This window comes from Apiotrichum porosum, assembly GCF_003942205.1.
Source record: "Apiotrichum porosum strain DSM 27194 chromosome Unknown scaffold_3, whole genome shotgun sequence".
NCBI lineage: Eukaryota > Fungi > Basidiomycota > Tremellomycetes > Trichosporonales > Trichosporonaceae > Apiotrichum > Apiotrichum porosum.
In genome coordinates this window covers 1,345,429-1,360,190 of record NW_021167110.1, presented here as the reverse complement: position 1 = coordinate 1,360,190, position 14,762 = coordinate 1,345,429, and the positions used below count along the sequence as shown (strand labels likewise).

At 58.7% G+C, this 14,762-nt stretch overlaps 7 protein-coding genes across 7 annotated transcripts; 3 read left to right on the top strand and 4 right to left on the bottom strand.

Moving 5' to 3' along the window:
* Window positions 1-711: 711 nt before the first annotated feature.
* On the top strand, window positions 712-3,091 carry EHS24_006098 (uncharacterized protein; the record flags this gene model as incomplete). The annotated part of the gene is made up of 9 exons (XM_028621572.1): window positions 712-739; window positions 781-1,052; window positions 1,097-1,422; window positions 1,501-1,868; window positions 1,913-2,044; window positions 2,083-2,330; window positions 2,369-2,484; window positions 2,526-2,677; window positions 2,715-3,091. 9 exons carry the CDS (start codon window positions 712-714, stop codon window positions 3,089-3,091), a joined length of 2,019 nt encoding a protein of 672 aa, XP_028478024.1.
* Window positions 3,092-3,374: 283 nt separating this feature from the next.
* On the bottom strand, window positions 3,375-4,709 carry EHS24_006097 (uncharacterized protein; the record flags this gene model as incomplete). The annotated part of the gene is made up of 3 exons (XM_028621571.1): window positions 3,375-3,931; window positions 4,130-4,247; window positions 4,458-4,709. 3 exons carry the CDS (start codon window positions 4,707-4,709, stop codon window positions 3,375-3,377), a joined length of 927 nt encoding a protein of 308 aa, XP_028478023.1.
* Window positions 4,710-5,415: 706 nt separating this feature from the next.
* EHS24_006096 (uncharacterized protein) lies at window positions 5,416-6,314 on the bottom strand (the record flags this gene model as incomplete). Its single annotated transcript, XM_028621570.1, has 4 exons — window positions 5,416-5,759; window positions 5,837-5,959; window positions 6,033-6,117; window positions 6,189-6,314. 4 exons carry the CDS (start codon window positions 6,312-6,314, stop codon window positions 5,416-5,418), a joined length of 678 nt encoding a protein of 225 aa, XP_028478022.1.
* Window positions 6,315-7,634: 1,320 nt separating this feature from the next.
* Window positions 7,635-8,028, bottom strand: VMA9 (H(+)-transporting V0 sector ATPase subunit e; the record flags this gene model as incomplete). Its single annotated transcript, XM_028621569.1, has 3 exons — window positions 7,635-7,666; window positions 7,715-7,803; window positions 7,937-8,028. 3 exons carry the CDS (start codon window positions 8,026-8,028, stop codon window positions 7,635-7,637), a joined length of 213 nt encoding a protein of 70 aa, XP_028478021.1.
* Window positions 8,029-9,143: 1,115 nt separating this feature from the next.
* EHS24_006094 (uncharacterized protein) lies at window positions 9,144-10,160 on the top strand (the record flags this gene model as incomplete). The annotated part of the gene is made up of 2 exons (XM_028621568.1): window positions 9,144-9,763; window positions 9,824-10,160. 2 exons carry the CDS (start codon window positions 9,144-9,146, stop codon window positions 10,158-10,160), a joined length of 957 nt encoding a protein of 318 aa, XP_028478020.1.
* A 541-nt stretch (window positions 10,161-10,701) lies between these two features.
* Window positions 10,702-11,857, top strand: EHS24_006093 (uncharacterized protein; the record flags this gene model as incomplete). Its single annotated transcript, XM_028621567.1, has 3 exons — window positions 10,702-10,759; window positions 11,052-11,156; window positions 11,451-11,857. The coding sequence occupies 3 exons, from the start codon at window positions 10,702-10,704 to the stop codon at window positions 11,855-11,857; spliced, it is 570 nt and encodes a 189-aa protein (XP_028478019.1).
* A 321-nt stretch (window positions 11,858-12,178) lies between these two features.
* CAP2_2 (F-actin-capping protein subunit beta) lies at window positions 12,179-14,673 on the bottom strand (the record flags this gene model as incomplete). The annotated part of the gene is made up of 6 exons (XM_028621566.1): window positions 12,179-12,233; window positions 12,281-12,450; window positions 12,526-13,573; window positions 13,719-13,816; window positions 14,014-14,137; window positions 14,204-14,673. The coding sequence occupies 6 exons, from the start codon at window positions 14,671-14,673 to the stop codon at window positions 12,179-12,181; spliced, it is 1,965 nt and encodes a 654-aa protein (XP_028478018.1).
* Between the last annotated feature and the right edge of the window lie 89 nt (window positions 14,674-14,762).

Genomic DNA, 14,762 nt, shown 5'->3' with positions numbered 1-14,762 from the left:
AATCGCCGTCCTTTTCCCCCCCTCAGGGTTTATCTGTCACCTTCAAGCTCCACACAGTCTCCATACTGGCGGGTCTATTTGAGAGCTACATTACTGTCACAGCGGTTACCCGTCCGCGAGGAAGGCGGTCGGCTATGGATGCTGATATCAATCATTAAGCCAGACGTTCGTTCTCGTCCCTTTAACCTAGCGGACGGCCGAGAGAAACCCAAGTCTATCAACTATAAAAATGATCAGAACATGTGAGCCCAGACGCCCGTCGCGCCTGTCGGCCTGTCGGCTTCAGCCTTTTCGCAACGAAAGCTATGCACACTGCGTTGGTTAAGGCTACCTTTCGACATTGCCCTTGGGAACCTGTACACCCATGTAAGTCATTTGTATAACCCACAAGCTATCTTCAGCTACAGAGTCCCCACATGCTCATAAATCATATAGCGACTGATGCACATGCACAGCTCACCCTCACGCACCGTCCTTTGAACTGTCGCTGCACTGAACAAGGTGGACCGCCAAGGTGGAGGCGGGGTCCCGCCAAAACGCGAGGGGCGCCGCGTGTTCCTTCAGCCCTCCGCGTCATCAAAGGATCAGTGCCAGCGTTCCTCCACCCCATTCGCACCTTTCACTCCTTCCTTCCCTCCTCCCCCCTGCATGCTCCGGCGACTGAGCTGTGTTATCCTCCTCCTCGCCATCGCATACACTTACAGAGCCAACATGTCCACCACTACCACCACCAAGCCCTGTGAGTAGACTCCTAGAGGAGCGCCAACTCATCCACATCAGACCCGGCACCCCCGGCCACCCCTCCTTCCTGGGAGTACACTCCAGAGCAGGTGACCAAGAGTGCGGATGACTGCATCGCGTCCAGCGACGAGCTTCTCACCGAGGTTGCCGCTCTTCCCAAGGAGCAGCGTACCTTTGAGAATGTCATCCGCCGCATGGGTCTCCACGAGGTTGAGGTCGATTCGTTGGCTGAACCTGCGCTCTTCCTCCAGTACGTCAGCCAGGACGAGGGTATCCGCAACGCGTCCGTGGACAGCGACAAGAAGCTCCAGGTGAGTGGCCAAGTCCTGTTACAGGGATACTGACAGGCGTTTAGGAATACGGTCTGAAGGTCCTCGCGCGCGAGGACATTTACGAGGCGCTGCTCGACGCGGAAGCGCACACCAAGGCAAACGGTGTCAAGCTCAACGCCGAGGAGCAGCGTCTCATGGACCGCATGATCCGTGACCGCAAGCGCAACGGTCTTGGCCTTGAGAAGACCAAGCGCGACGAGCTCCTTGCCCTCCAGACCAAGATTATGGGTCTCGAGGTCGACTTCCAGCGCGCATGCAACGAGGAGAAGGGCTCGCTGCTCTTCACCGAAGAGGAGCTTGTCGGCGTCCCTCAGGCGAGCATCGACGGCTACACCAAGGAGGACGACAAGTACCGTGTCACCTTTAAGACGCCCGATATTATCCCCATCTTGTGAGCTTTGTTGATGAACATGTGAACTTACAATAGCCAATACGCCGACCTTCCCGAGACACGTCGACGCGCCGTCCTCGGCTACGAGGGCAAGACGATCCAGAACGTGCCGGTCCTCGACGAGGTGGTCAAGCTGCGCCGCAAGGTCGCCGACCTCCTCGGGTTTGACACGTTTGCCGACTACGTTCTCGACGTCAAGATGGCCAAAGACAGCAAGACTGTCCTGGCGTTCCTCGATGATCTGCTGGACAAGCTCAAGCCCGTCGGCGAGGCCGAGAGGAAGAAATTCCTCGCGCTCAAGAAGGAGGTGCACGAGAGCCACGGCTGGCCTGTGGACGACGAGTTCAACCTCTGGGACTACCGCTACTACGACCGTCTCTGGACCGAGCGCGAGCTCGCTCTTGGTGGGTCCCGCTCACCGAGATCACTCAGACTGACCGTTGTACAGACGACGAGAAGGTCAAGGAGTACTTCCCCGTTGACAAGGTCGTCCCTACCATCCTGGACATTTACCGCCAGCTGCTCAGCGTTCAGTTCTACCGCATCCCCGTCGAGTCGGGCGGTGGAACCTGGCACAAGGGTGAGCACGCCTTGGCGGTTGCTTGAGCTAACAACCAGATGTCGAGGCATACGCTGTGTGGGACCACAAGGACGGCAAGGATGGCAAGTTCCTCGGATTCATGTACCTCGACCTTTTCCCCCGCGAGAACAAGTACGGCCACGCCGCCGTCTGGGGTCTCATTCCCGGATGGACCAAGGAGAGCGGTGCCCGCTCGTACCCCACTGTTTGCATGGTTGCCAACCTCGCCAAGTCCACTCCCAAGCGCCCTGCTCTCATGAAGCACGGCGACGTCGTCACCTTCTTCGTGGGTGTCGCCTGCCGCGTGCGCTGCTAACCCTCCAGCACGAGATGGGCCACGCCTTCCACGGTCTTTGCTCGGCTACCCAGTTTGGCCGCTTCCACGGCACCCACGTCGCGCGCGACTTTGTCGAGGCTCCCTCTCAGATGCTCGAGAACTGGTGAGCTCCATCATCCCAGTCACGTAAAGCTGACGATCCAGGTGCTGGCTCCCCGAGCAGCTCAAGAGCATGTCGGAGCACTACGAGACGCACGAGCACCTCCCGGACGACATCATTGCCAGCATTGTCAAGAGCAAGAGTGTGAACCAGGGTCTTTTCAACCTGCGCCAGCTCTTCTTTGGCCTCTTTGACAGTGGGTAGTCAGCCTTGAGACGAGCTAACCCATGCAGTGACTGTCCACACATCCAAGGAGGACCAGGACCTGACCAAGCTCTGGTGCGACCTGCGCGAGAAGACGTCGCTCGTCACCACCAAGGGCGAGTACATTGGCGGCCAGTCGGGCTTTGCGCACATTGTCGGCGGCTACGCGGCCGGATACTACGGATACCTCTACTCGCTCGTGTTCGCCGCGGACATGTTCGAGTCGGTGTTCCGTGCCGACCCCATGTCCCCGCAGCTCGGATACAAGTACCGCGACTGCATCCTGCGTCCCGGTGGCAGCAGGGACGAGATTGACTCGCTTGTCGAGTTGCTCGGCCGCGAGCCCAACAACGAGGCGTTCCTCAAGCAGCTCCTCAGCGGCGCCGAGGTCGACGCCAAGCTGTAAGCGTGCGTTCAGTATGTTTGTGAGAGAAGTAGACAGGTACATCTGAAGGAATGCAGGGCTGGAAATTCACCAAACTCGCTGTCATGGTCTGCGGTAAACATGGCGCATTCATAAACTGAGCTTCATGAGCTAATTGCAATTGCTATTGTGGATTCTTGACTTCTTCAGACAGGCGCCTCGACCTTTGTTTTGTTGTTGCTGCAGTCGTACTTCTGACACGGTGGACACAATAGTCTCACGCTTCTTCTTTGCGGGCCTCGCGCGTTGGGGCGGCACTCGTGCACTAGAACGGACAAGTGAACCTCTGGTCCTCGCCGTCGATCTGGGACGCGCCGCCTTTATCCCTCGCGCCAAACTCGCCGCCCATTTTGCGCTTGGTGCGGGCCTTGCGGCCGCCCATTGCCTTGTATCCTTCGCGGGCAGCGAGTTTGCGTTCAGACGGCGTGAGCGAGCCCGAGGCTCCGGTGGGACCGTCGTTCCAGCGTTGGGCGTTTCCGGATCCGAGACCGGCGTGCTGGTGCCGCGAGGGCGTAGAGTAGCCGGAACTCTGGAGCGAGTCGATTTTGACACGGTAAGGATGGTCGTCGTCGTCCTCTGTACGCGAAGGGTCGGAACGGGCAAGGGTGGTGTGGAACACCGACTTCCACGCGCGCTTGCTTTCGGCCTTGGACCATTGCGGCGCCGTCGAGGCTGGCACGGGGACGGCGGGGAGGGCCGAGAGGCGCGGCGTCTTGTCGTATGGATCAAAGAACTCGGGTCCATCGTCTACTTTGCGGTTCTTGCCCTGCAGCATGTTGGAGAGGGATGGCAGCGTGAGGGCACGGTTCTGAAGGAACCATACTGTTGATCGGGAGCGATTTGGAAACCGACGTGTGGCGTTCCAGTTGAGAGTAACCAGTTTCGGAGGCGTGGACGTGAGTTTGGTGAACGAGATTGATGAAATCAGGGGCGTTGAGTGGAGTGGGAATGGAGAGAAAGAGGGAAGTGGTGTCAGCATACCGCTCAGACACGAATGGGTCCCACCCATGCAGTGCTCACCATAGTTGAGAGTGCTCGATTTCTGCCATCTCTTGCAGACACGGTCACAGCGTGCCAAGCTTCGGATGTCGAGTTGGATGAAGATGCGCACGGCAATGTGGGTTGGCAGGAGGCGGAGCTGCAGGCTGTCAGCATGTGAACTAGGGGGTATGAGAGCAGGGCGACACGGATGCACATATGTATGCTACACGGCACACGACCGACTAAAAGGCGGCGTTCACAGCCATCCACAGAGGAGCCATCACAAGCCCTTCATGGTCGTTGACTAAGCCGTGCCCTCCTGTTCGCTGGTACGACCGGTGCCGCCGAGACCCATTTTGCCACTCACCGGGTCCTTGCTGTTGAGGGTCTTGATGCGCTGACCGAGGACCATACCCTTGCCTGGGATGGGAGTGCCAGGGGCAGTGCCGAATCCGACAGTGACAAGTTCATTGTCATCGTCGTCCTCTGATTCAGCGGAGCGGCGCCTTGAAGACGAGGCGCTCGAGGGCGGGCGTGGAGTGTGAGAAGGATGCGCTACCTGCTGGGCGACGTGCAGGTTCTGTAGTGCGGTGTGGAGGAGTGAGGTGGTAGTGGCCATGGTGAGCGAGGAAGAGGGTGATGAACAGTTGAGAGAGATTGAGAAGATAGAAGAGACAAGAGATGGGATGGGACTGCAGATGACAATGGGCGCGGAAGTGGGTGGGCTCTACACACACAAAAGGCGGCCAGAGCCTGGCGCACAACGGCGGGGGGGTGAGTGGCTGCACGGAACGGGGCATCCAGAGGGCATATGACGTACGGCGACATTGCGCGCGCGGGGCCGCTGCCCAGCGCCCAGCCCGCGCCAGACGCGCGGAAGCCACCGGCAACAGCCAGCCGATGCACGTGACTTTTACAGAGCCTAGAGCAATTTGTTCCGATCAATTAACATTCGGGTCCTAATCTCCATATCCCCTCAGCCCAGCTACAGCCTAATCTGCTCATATCATGCGTGGCAGTTGGGTGGCATGGGTGGACGACGTCTGAACGTTGACACCAACCGTCACATGGGCCGGGACAGTGGCAGACAAAGCGTGCCAGTACGACCTTTACCATTCTAGAACCTTCCGAATGGGATGGTCGTTGGGCCGTTGCACAAGAGCCATTGGGGAAGAACGAGATTGCAAGTCGACCAGATCCTCATACTCTGGAGCATATCTGCATGTTCTCACACTTCATACTGTCGAGCAGCCACAGTACCGCAATACAACCAACAGCTACTGAGTCCTCTTCGATAACAAGCCTCAACATAGCCATGGCACCTCTTAGTAGTCGGTCTGGGCTCGAATCGCGTCGCAGCACATGCAAACGGCCGAGATGAAGGCAAGGTCGACACCGGGGGACACGGCGACGGTGTAGCGGGTAGTGACCTCTTCCTCGGTGGCGGTGTCCTTGGAGTCGTTCTTGGCGAGGAACTCGGTGGCCATGTTGGCGCGTTCGACACGGGCGACAAGTTCACCGTCCGTAAAGTCCTTCTTGTCGGCGCCATGGGGGGCAAGGCGGATCTCGGCCTTGCGGCCGAGCCAGTCGCCAATGACGTTGATGGTGCGCTTGAGCTCCTCGTCAGTGTCACGGTACTTGACGAGGAAACGGTCCTCGTCAGAGGTGTCTGGGACGGCGTCAGTGGCGTGTAGGCACATGTGGGCGACATGCGGTCTTGTCTTCACGACTTGGTGGCACACTCACAGCCCTGGTGTTTGGAAACCTCGAACAAGGTGACACCTTCGATCTCGCCCTTCATGGTGTTGTGAAGGGTAATGATCTCGTCCTTGATGACGCAGATTGCGGTACCTCCGGTGTCATAGAGGGCTAGGAGGATGTCAGTGAGGGCCAGAGATGAATAGAGGAAGACTCTGTGTGGTGTTGGATCTTTAGCACTCACTCTTCACATCACGAGTCGACCATTCCTTGCCCCTTGCGCGGAGGATCGGGGCACCGCTCACGGCGTCCTTTACAAAGTAGTCATCCTGCATGTCTTGTCAACGACTGCAGCTTGCCAGTTCCAGTGGCACTCTGCCCATTTGACTGCTGTACTCACACCAGCGATGACAGCGAGGTCGTCAAGAATGAGGGCCGAGGCGCCGCCACGGAGGTAGTTGTTGTTGATGACAATGGGGGGGTTGATGGACTTGAACTCCTTCCAGTTAGTAGCAGCGTTGGCCATGTTGCGCGATGTGTATGAAATTCGAACGGTACGGTTGTGTAAGGGAGGAATGTACGGGTGCTGGAGAGTTAACGAGAGAGATGGGAACGGTATGGGTTGCCTTAAGTAGTCCAAGCTGCCACGATGTGTGTGGTAGTTAGTCCATGGTACACCGTGGAACGCGATGGAGACATCAATGGTGGGCCGGGCCACACAACTACGCAGCTACGCGGACTAGTCGGGCCGGCGACTATGCGACGAGCTTGGTGAGAGCTTGTGAGTCTCTGGTACTGTAGTCACGGCCATGTCATGACGTCAAGAAGGCACAAGCAGCCGCTACCGAGCAGGCTGGGATGGAGGCTGTGGAACGTGAGATGAGTGCAGCAGCAGTTGGTACGACAGCGTGGTTGCGATGGCCGCCCGGCCGTCAACCTCATGGTCTATTGACCCCAGCCGCGATCTCTGTGGAAGAGAAGAGTGCTTTTAGATCCGGCCGTAGCGCATGGAACAAATACAAAACTGGTAAGACGACAAGTATGGCAGTGGGCCGGCCGCAGACGCTAGCACAATAACGTCACCCATGCAACCAACCACGTCTGAACGCGCACCAGTGCTTCCTGGCCGATTCCCAGACCAAGGACTGCATGGATCATCTCGGATCCTAATGCCAGGAATGTCCCCTCAGCACCGCGCCACGGAACCACTGCGCGTCTCCCCCTCGTCTCTTTGATAACAGCCTGCGACCCCGCTGCCAACCACTGCCACCACAGCACGCTCCTCTCTTTGCCGATCGACCGCCACGATGACCTTGGCCGTTTCGACTCCCACAGTGTGACGCTTCCAGCCACCGCTCAGCAGCCACAATCTGATGCCGGTCATGGCAGTCCGGAAGGGCTCACCACTCGCCTGCCTTTTCTGGCCTGACACGCACTGTTCAGTTCCCGCGCACAATAGGCCAATCTATCGGTCCCCCGTAACCAGGTTTGCTGGGTCGCATGTCGTATATGTCGTTGACAAGCCCAGAATGTGAGATAAGGCGGGCGGATGGATAAGGCGGGCGGATCGACACCCAACACGTTTGCCCGTCCTCGGCTCCTAGCCTGTTTGCAGGTGTCGTGTCGTGTTCGGCATCGGATGATCGTAGAATCTAAGGGCTGTTATTGTGGCCCGTTCAGCCAGCTGATCGGCGGCAGGTATCAGTAGTCGGTGAGGAGACGTGTTGGACATTGTTGGACCCAGCGTACGAGCGTCCTTCCGCTGCGCCTTCCAACATCATTGACGTTTGTTGATGCGTAAAAAGAATCATATCATATACATGTTTACCGAGTTGTTGTCTAAGCTTTACTCCACACGAAGGTCGGAGCGAATAGGCGCTGTAGGTTGTTAGCTTTGAGACTCATTTAGCTTAAGGATCAGCTCACCAATGAGGGGGTTGAGCTGCGCGAGGTACGTCACGGCCCACATGACGTAGCAGCAGGTGATCGTGAGGAGCGCCGAGGAGCGGAAGATACTGCGTGGGGGTCAGTGACTGCAATGTACCATCTTGTGAGAAGGCTGGGAGGGACGCGAGAACGTGCAGGTATCGGTCACGATCCAACATCGCTCTCTACGTTTGCTTCCATCGCACCCCCATGCACACTCACACCTGGTTCTTCCCTGGACGCGCGCCGAACCAGCACGCAACTCCAAGCGCGAGGGCGATGAGGCCGATGAAGACGACGTGGCCGAACGACATCGAGACGACAGGAACTTGGTGTTTGAAGGGTGGAGGAAGGTGTAAGGAGATTGTGCGGCTCTTTACGAGGGGCGACGCGCAGAGGTCAAACACGGCGCGGATAAGGGGAGGGAGCGATGGAGGAGCTGCTTGGCGGGGCGCGGGGTTGTTGGTCTCGCGTCTGCGCTGCAGGAGAGGTGGTGGAGGACGTCGGCGGCGACGGCGGTGACGGCGGCTGGTCGGTGGTGACGATAGGGGAGAGGGACGACGACGGAAGCAAATGTAACAAACGCGGAGAGAAGGCAGATGTCCGTAACACGTGACACACTTATGGAAACCCCCTGGTTAAGCAATCTGCCACTTCGGGCGCCGAGAGATGCCGAGAGACCGAGAGTGGTACGATGCTTCGGAACGATGTTGATTTTTGGTCAGCCCGCGCTCATCCCACCAGCAAGGGCAGGGGTCAGTGGTGCGGGGGCGACGCGGCCAGAGCGAGGGGACAGAGCGTGGGCAGCACAGTGGGGACATGCCATTAAGGGTGAGCTGCGCAGCTTTGTAATGCCCATTAGGGCACTGTGGCATGGGCAGTGTTGGCCGGGATAAGTCGCCGCCAAGAAATGCAAAAGAGACGAGCGAGGCACAACTTGGTGGTGACGAAGTCTGTTGCCTTTCGCTGGGTTGTCAGGTTCTCACATCATCTCCACTCTCTGTCGCGTTTCTTGCACGGCTAGTCAATACCACCCCATCTCCTTCACCACACACGCCCGACCCACGCGCGCAACAGCACCCTTCGGCAGTACGCGCACCCCCACGTCGCGTTCATTTCAAGAGTACAAAGGAGACGAAGACAGACAAAACAACTGGCCGCGCGATCCGGGCCTGTCACCTATCGTCTCACCTCCCCATCGTGCCACCCTAACACCCCGAGACGCGCCGACTCGACCACTGCACTCCACCTTACGTGTGTTGTACTAAACGTTGTTGCACACGCGTAACGTCACCGCACTCTGCGTTCAGCTTGCGTTTTGGTGCCTCTGTAATCGGATCACTCTCGCCTCCCCAGCCAGCCGCCGCGTCCTAGTGCGACTTTCCTTCACTTCCCCCCTCCACCCCCTTCGGCGCCCATCTCGATCGCCATGGATCTCGTCCTCGATTACGCCGACGAGTACCTCCTCGACGCGACCTACGCGTACTTTTTGCCGGCACCTGATGCCAGTGGCAGCAAGTTGGCTGCCAACGCGACGCTCGCCGCCGGCGCTGCCGCCACTCGCGCAGCGTCGACTTGGGCACGCGACTACATTGTGCGCCAGACCGTGAGCTTGTTTGTCCTGTCGGCAGTGGCTGCGCTGTTCCTCTACTTTTTGTTGTCGTCCTTGTCATACTTCATCTTGTATGACAAGCGACTGGAGCACCACCCTCGATTCCTCAAGAGGCAAAAGTACCAGGAGATCATGTGCTCGGTCCTCTCGGTGCCCGCCATGGACGTCCTCACCCTCCCTTGGTTCCTTGGAGAGGTGCGTGGCCACTCGCTCCTCTACACGGAGGTGTCTGAGCGTGGCTGGGCCTACTTGATCTTCTCCGCCCTTTGGTTCCTCGTCTTCACCGACTTCCTCATCTACTGGATCCACCGCATCGAGCACCACCCCTCCATCTACAAGTACATCCACAAGCCCCACCACAAGTGGATCATCCCTACCCCTTTTGCCGCCCTCGCCTTCCACCCCCTTGACGGCTATGCCCAGTCCCTGCCTTACCAGTGAGTTTTCGCCACAACCACCATGCCCTCGCCCCACATCTGCTGACTCTTTGCTCCCAGCGTCTTCGTCTACCTCTTCCCCATGCACCGTCTGCTCTACCTCGGCATGTTCGGCTTTGTGCAGATCTGGACCATCTTCATCCACGACGCCGACATGATCTCGGACCACTTTATGGAGCGTTTCATCAACTCGCCCGCGCACCACACCTTGCACCACATCTACTTTACGTGCAACTATGGCCAGTACTTTACCTGGGCCGACAAGGCGTTTGACAGCCACCGCCAGCCCATCGCCGAGCTGGACCCCCTCATTGCCTCGCTCAAGAACATGCAGGCAAAGGGCCTCATTGACGAGAACCACAACCCCATCCCCGACGTCGCCAGGAAGCAGCAGTAAAAATAATCCTGTCGGCCAACACCGTCTCGGAGCAGGTGTGGATTTTTGTTTTGTTCCACCTTTAATAAATGGTCGGTCGGTCGGTCGGCCAGTCTTGGCCATACGGCGCCAAGCATCAGAGGCCGAGATCCGATACAGCGCACCCACAGCGCAGTGCGCGCAGCGCCGTGTCGCGTCGGAGGGACTGGGGAGGGGGGAGACTAGATCTGTTAGACAAGCTGGGATATGCAGCACTGTTCGTTTCAAAATATAAGCTGGAGCACTGTCTGTCTCGGTGAATCAGGTGGAATCTGCTGCTGGGCACCGGGGAAGGGGATGATAGGCTATAAGCTATAGGTCAGAGGCCTAGAGGCGGCATCGTGGAGCAGATCTGTGAACAAGAACGCTCTGTAGAGGGGAGTCTGTACTGGCTGAGGAAGATTGAGTGCGGAACCAAGCCCGCCGCCCCTCTCCTCCCGACGTCATGGGTGTAAACAATTTCAAGGCAAGTCAGTTTTGCAACCTCCACCCAACCCATCCACCCCCAACTCTAATATCCACCATGCCGTCGCCTGAACGGCTCGATGTCGAGAGCGACGAGTCCCGCGAGGCGCGTCTGGGTAAGTCGTATGCTTGTGCCAGTGCACGTGGATGGACGGTGGGGGGAAGGTCTTGGGGGGTGGAGCTGAGTTGGCGGTTCCTTCGGGAATGGGTGGTACAGTCTCCTGCAGCTGTCGAGCATAGAGCATCAGCTGTGAGGTGGATAGCAGCACCCACCCGGCCGGTTTCTGGTACAGAGCTCGACGCGAAGTGCAGCCTGGGCCGGTCATCATCCACCCTCGGCCCGCTCTCCACCACCCCTGCAAACTCACGTCTCAGCTAGCGGTATGGACGGGACAAGCTGACCGACAGGTAACCTGTTCTCCTCCCTCTCGCAGGCTACCCCCGCTGCGCCGGCAGTGGACGCCGCGTTCCCTTTGCCGCCAAGCAGGCCTTGCGCGCTTCCCGAGAGCGATGGTAAGTGGACACCATGGCCAGGTGGCCATGGCACTCTTGCGAATGGACATGGGCGCTGACCTCTATCTTCTCTGTGTCTGCCCACCCTGGTCCCATTTGTCCGTCTCCCGCGCGCCTGCCCACTGGCCACGTCCATCGCCTACGCCTTCCATACGCACGCCTCCTTTCCATCCTGGTCCCCGACGGCTCGACCTATACCTGCTACCTGCACCTGTCTCACCCGCCGTTCCTTGCACCTGCCTTGCACCCCCGCCTGCACCTGTCGTGCTGCTCCCCCACCTCCTGCCATCACAGTCCTCGCGCGCGCCCGCGCCTTTTTGCCGCTCATGGCCGCGTCCAACGCCGACATTCTCGCGCGCGCCGCGTCCGACCCCACCAGCGTCAGCATGGAGAACCCGTCCGGAGCGCACGTGGCCATGGACGTCGGGCTGGGCGTGTTTGACGTGCAGGGCCAGGCGCCCGGCGCTGCCCAGGAGGAGATGGGCCCGCTCGTGGAGCGCGACGCCGTGGTGTGGGCTGCTGCCCACGAGAGCGGTTCCGAGGAGGAGGAGGAGGAAGATGAGGATGAGGGTGAGGGAGAGGATGCGGACGAGGCCGGACAGGCAGGTGTGTTGGTGAGGGAGGAGACGGGCGAGGACGAGACCATGGGTTCTGGCTCGGAGTCCGAGACGTCTAGTAGCGACGGGAGCGAGGACGACTAGACGCAGGCCAAACAGACGGATGGATGGGGGCCAATGGTGAACAAATAAATGTTCACATTCCTGTACTACAAGGTTTTACACACTTTTTTCCCTTTTTATACCACTAGAAAACACATATGGTCGTCACAGAAAGATTCGCTGCTTCCACGACGCCTGTTGAGATTGTAACACTGTAAGAGACAAGAACCGAACCAGCACGCCGCGCAAGCGGGTGAAGAAAAGTCGGGCTGGGGAACGTGAGGCGAGACGGCCGGTGGATGCGAAGAAGGAAGAAACACGGGGGAAAATGCTGGATGCTGAAATGTACGTGACGGAGTGAGCTCATTCCAGCAGGAAGCTCCACTCGTCGCGGTCGTCATGGAAGAGTCGTCCGTACCTGCCATGTGTCAGTTGAGAAGCAAAGCGGACACGTCCCCAACTTACTCGAGAAGCAAACGGAACATGTATGCCTGCATGTCCTCCCAGCGCCAGTGCTCGCGAGCAAACTTGCCGCCATTGTCCGCAATCATCTTGGCGGTGTTCTCGTGGCCGGTGCCCTTGCCGTTGGGCGGGCCAACAAAGAAGGACATGATGTCGTAAATGTCCGAATAGTCCTGGTTACAAGGCTGGGGGGTAAACTGTCAGCCTGTGCGCCCTTTTTTGTTTTTCCTCGCAAGTGTCCGACTCACAACATAGTGGACCCAAGGCGTGAGCCAGTCGCTCATCCACTCCTTGTAGATGGTGGTCTTGATGACGACACTGCCGCTGGCCAGGAGACGGTGGTAGCGGCTCGACCAGCCGTTTCCGTCGACGTCGATCACATACTTGTACGCGGCCGCATCCCTGGGCTCGACGCGGTCCTTGAATATGATTTCCTTTTCCATCTCCTCGCACGTGCCGTCGTGGTCGCACTGGTGCACCTTGCCGGCGAGTCCCACATCGAGGTAGCGGTCGTTGAGCTCGGAAATGCTAAACGTCTCCTGGTCCCAGCGACGGTCGTCGCGCTTGACCCAGACCTTGGCCTCGCCTTCGGTACGCTGTCCAAAGAGGTGGAGGCGCGGGCGATGCGATGTGCGCCAGTCATAGTCGGGACGCGAGGCCTTGGGCTGGGTGTATGCGTCGCCGGTCGAAGCTCCGCGCCAGAACAGCTTGGAGATGGTCTTCTCGCTCCATTCAGACGCCTCGTCCATACCGTTCTGGGACGTGGCGTTGAAGTAGGCCTCGAGTGGCGTCGTGAGGAACTCGCCGTTCTGGATGGGCTTGGACAGCTGGAAAACAGGACGAAGCTTGGCTTCGCGTCTTTGCGGCCACGTGAAGCAACCGTGCAGCGTCATGAGCTCGGGGTTGTCGCAGTAGCTCATGCGCTCGACAGGGTCATACACAAAGGTCGTCTCCGAGTCGGCCTCCGGGGGAGCGCCGTTCAATTTGCGAGCGAGGCTGTCGGGGTTGCACGACCTCAGGAGACCAGGTTTGAAGCCGCCGTCGCCGCCGGCCTCGTAAGACTTGAGCTCCTCCTCGGTGAGGTATGTGCCCTTGGCAGCGGCATCGAGGGCAGCGTTGCGGTACTGGTCCGGCATGATCCAGTTGCCCATGTCATGGTCGGAACCATAAAGGGTAATGTCCTCAGGCAGGTAAGGTGCAAGGGCTTCGAGCAAATCAAACGCCAGCTTTGGACGCTTGAACGTCGCGCGTACACCTGACACCTCGGAGGCAGCGTTCGGGCGCAAAGTGATCTTGCTGCGATACAGTTAGCCGACTGCGTATCCAGATGATAGGCAGTTTGTGCCTTGGAGGCAACAAAGCTTGAGCTTCCCAAAACGAAAAAAAGTGGTGCCCGTTGTTCAACCGCAAGGTTGAACCAAAGTTGTTGATTTTCACGTACTAGGAGTGGGGGAGGTCCTCGAGCGCGTCGACGCGTTTGCGGAACTCTGCAGGAGCGATACCATGCCATGGCGCAATGTCCCTTTCAATTTGATCGTACTAGGCAAAAGGTAAGCGCAGTACAGGGGGATGCGTGCGGTAGGTGGCAACAAGCCTGGAATGTAGCTCCAAGCCTCACAACGGGCGTACGGGCAGGGTCTCCATTTGTGTTGATTTGGGACTTGGGGTGGCGTAGGCTTCCCGACCCCCACCCCCATCACCCATCATCGATGGTGTTAAATTAGGCCCACACTTACGTCGTCTACAATCTTGACACTATGCTTCTGGCAAAACGCGAACCACTTGTCAAACCCTTTGGGCGGTTGACGGTTGTAGCGCTTGACATATGTGGCGACGGCCTGGTCGAGTGTCTTGGACTGGCTGAGTGTTTGTTAGGAACACGCCCGGCGATGATCACCCTTGCCCTTGAGCGCGCCACCAACTCACCTCTTGAGCAGCCTGTCCCACCTGCGCTTCCCACGTTCCATGAGGTCCAAGATGGGGTGCTCTTCGCTGACTCCCGCCGAGAAGCGTCCAGCACGCACGAGGCCGGCGTGGATCTTTTCCCAGCCGCGCACGAGGCCGTCAGAGCCATAGGTGAGTTCTGTCGAAATGGTTTCGGCTGGCACCGACCATGGCTGCTCGACCTTTGCCTCGTGTGCGGACTCGACGGGCGGCGGCACGGCGACGGGGACCTGTGCTCGTGCGTGAGAGGCTGCCTGCCGCTCCTTGTCGCGGACGAACTGGGCCGGATAGATGCGAATGTCGGTGGAAGCGGGTCGGAGGAAGATGACAATGAGAAAGGCAGAGACGATGACCGTGGACAGGATGTACACTGTCCGCGCGCGCGACCGCAGCGAGATGTTTGAGCTGCGGCGTGGTGGTGGTGGTCGGTGCTTGGACGACGGGTGCACCATTGTGTTGGAGAGGTGTGAAGAGAGATGGAGAGACGGAGAGGATGCACAAAAGACAACCGTTTGCACTCCAGAGAGCGGGGCGGGGGGGG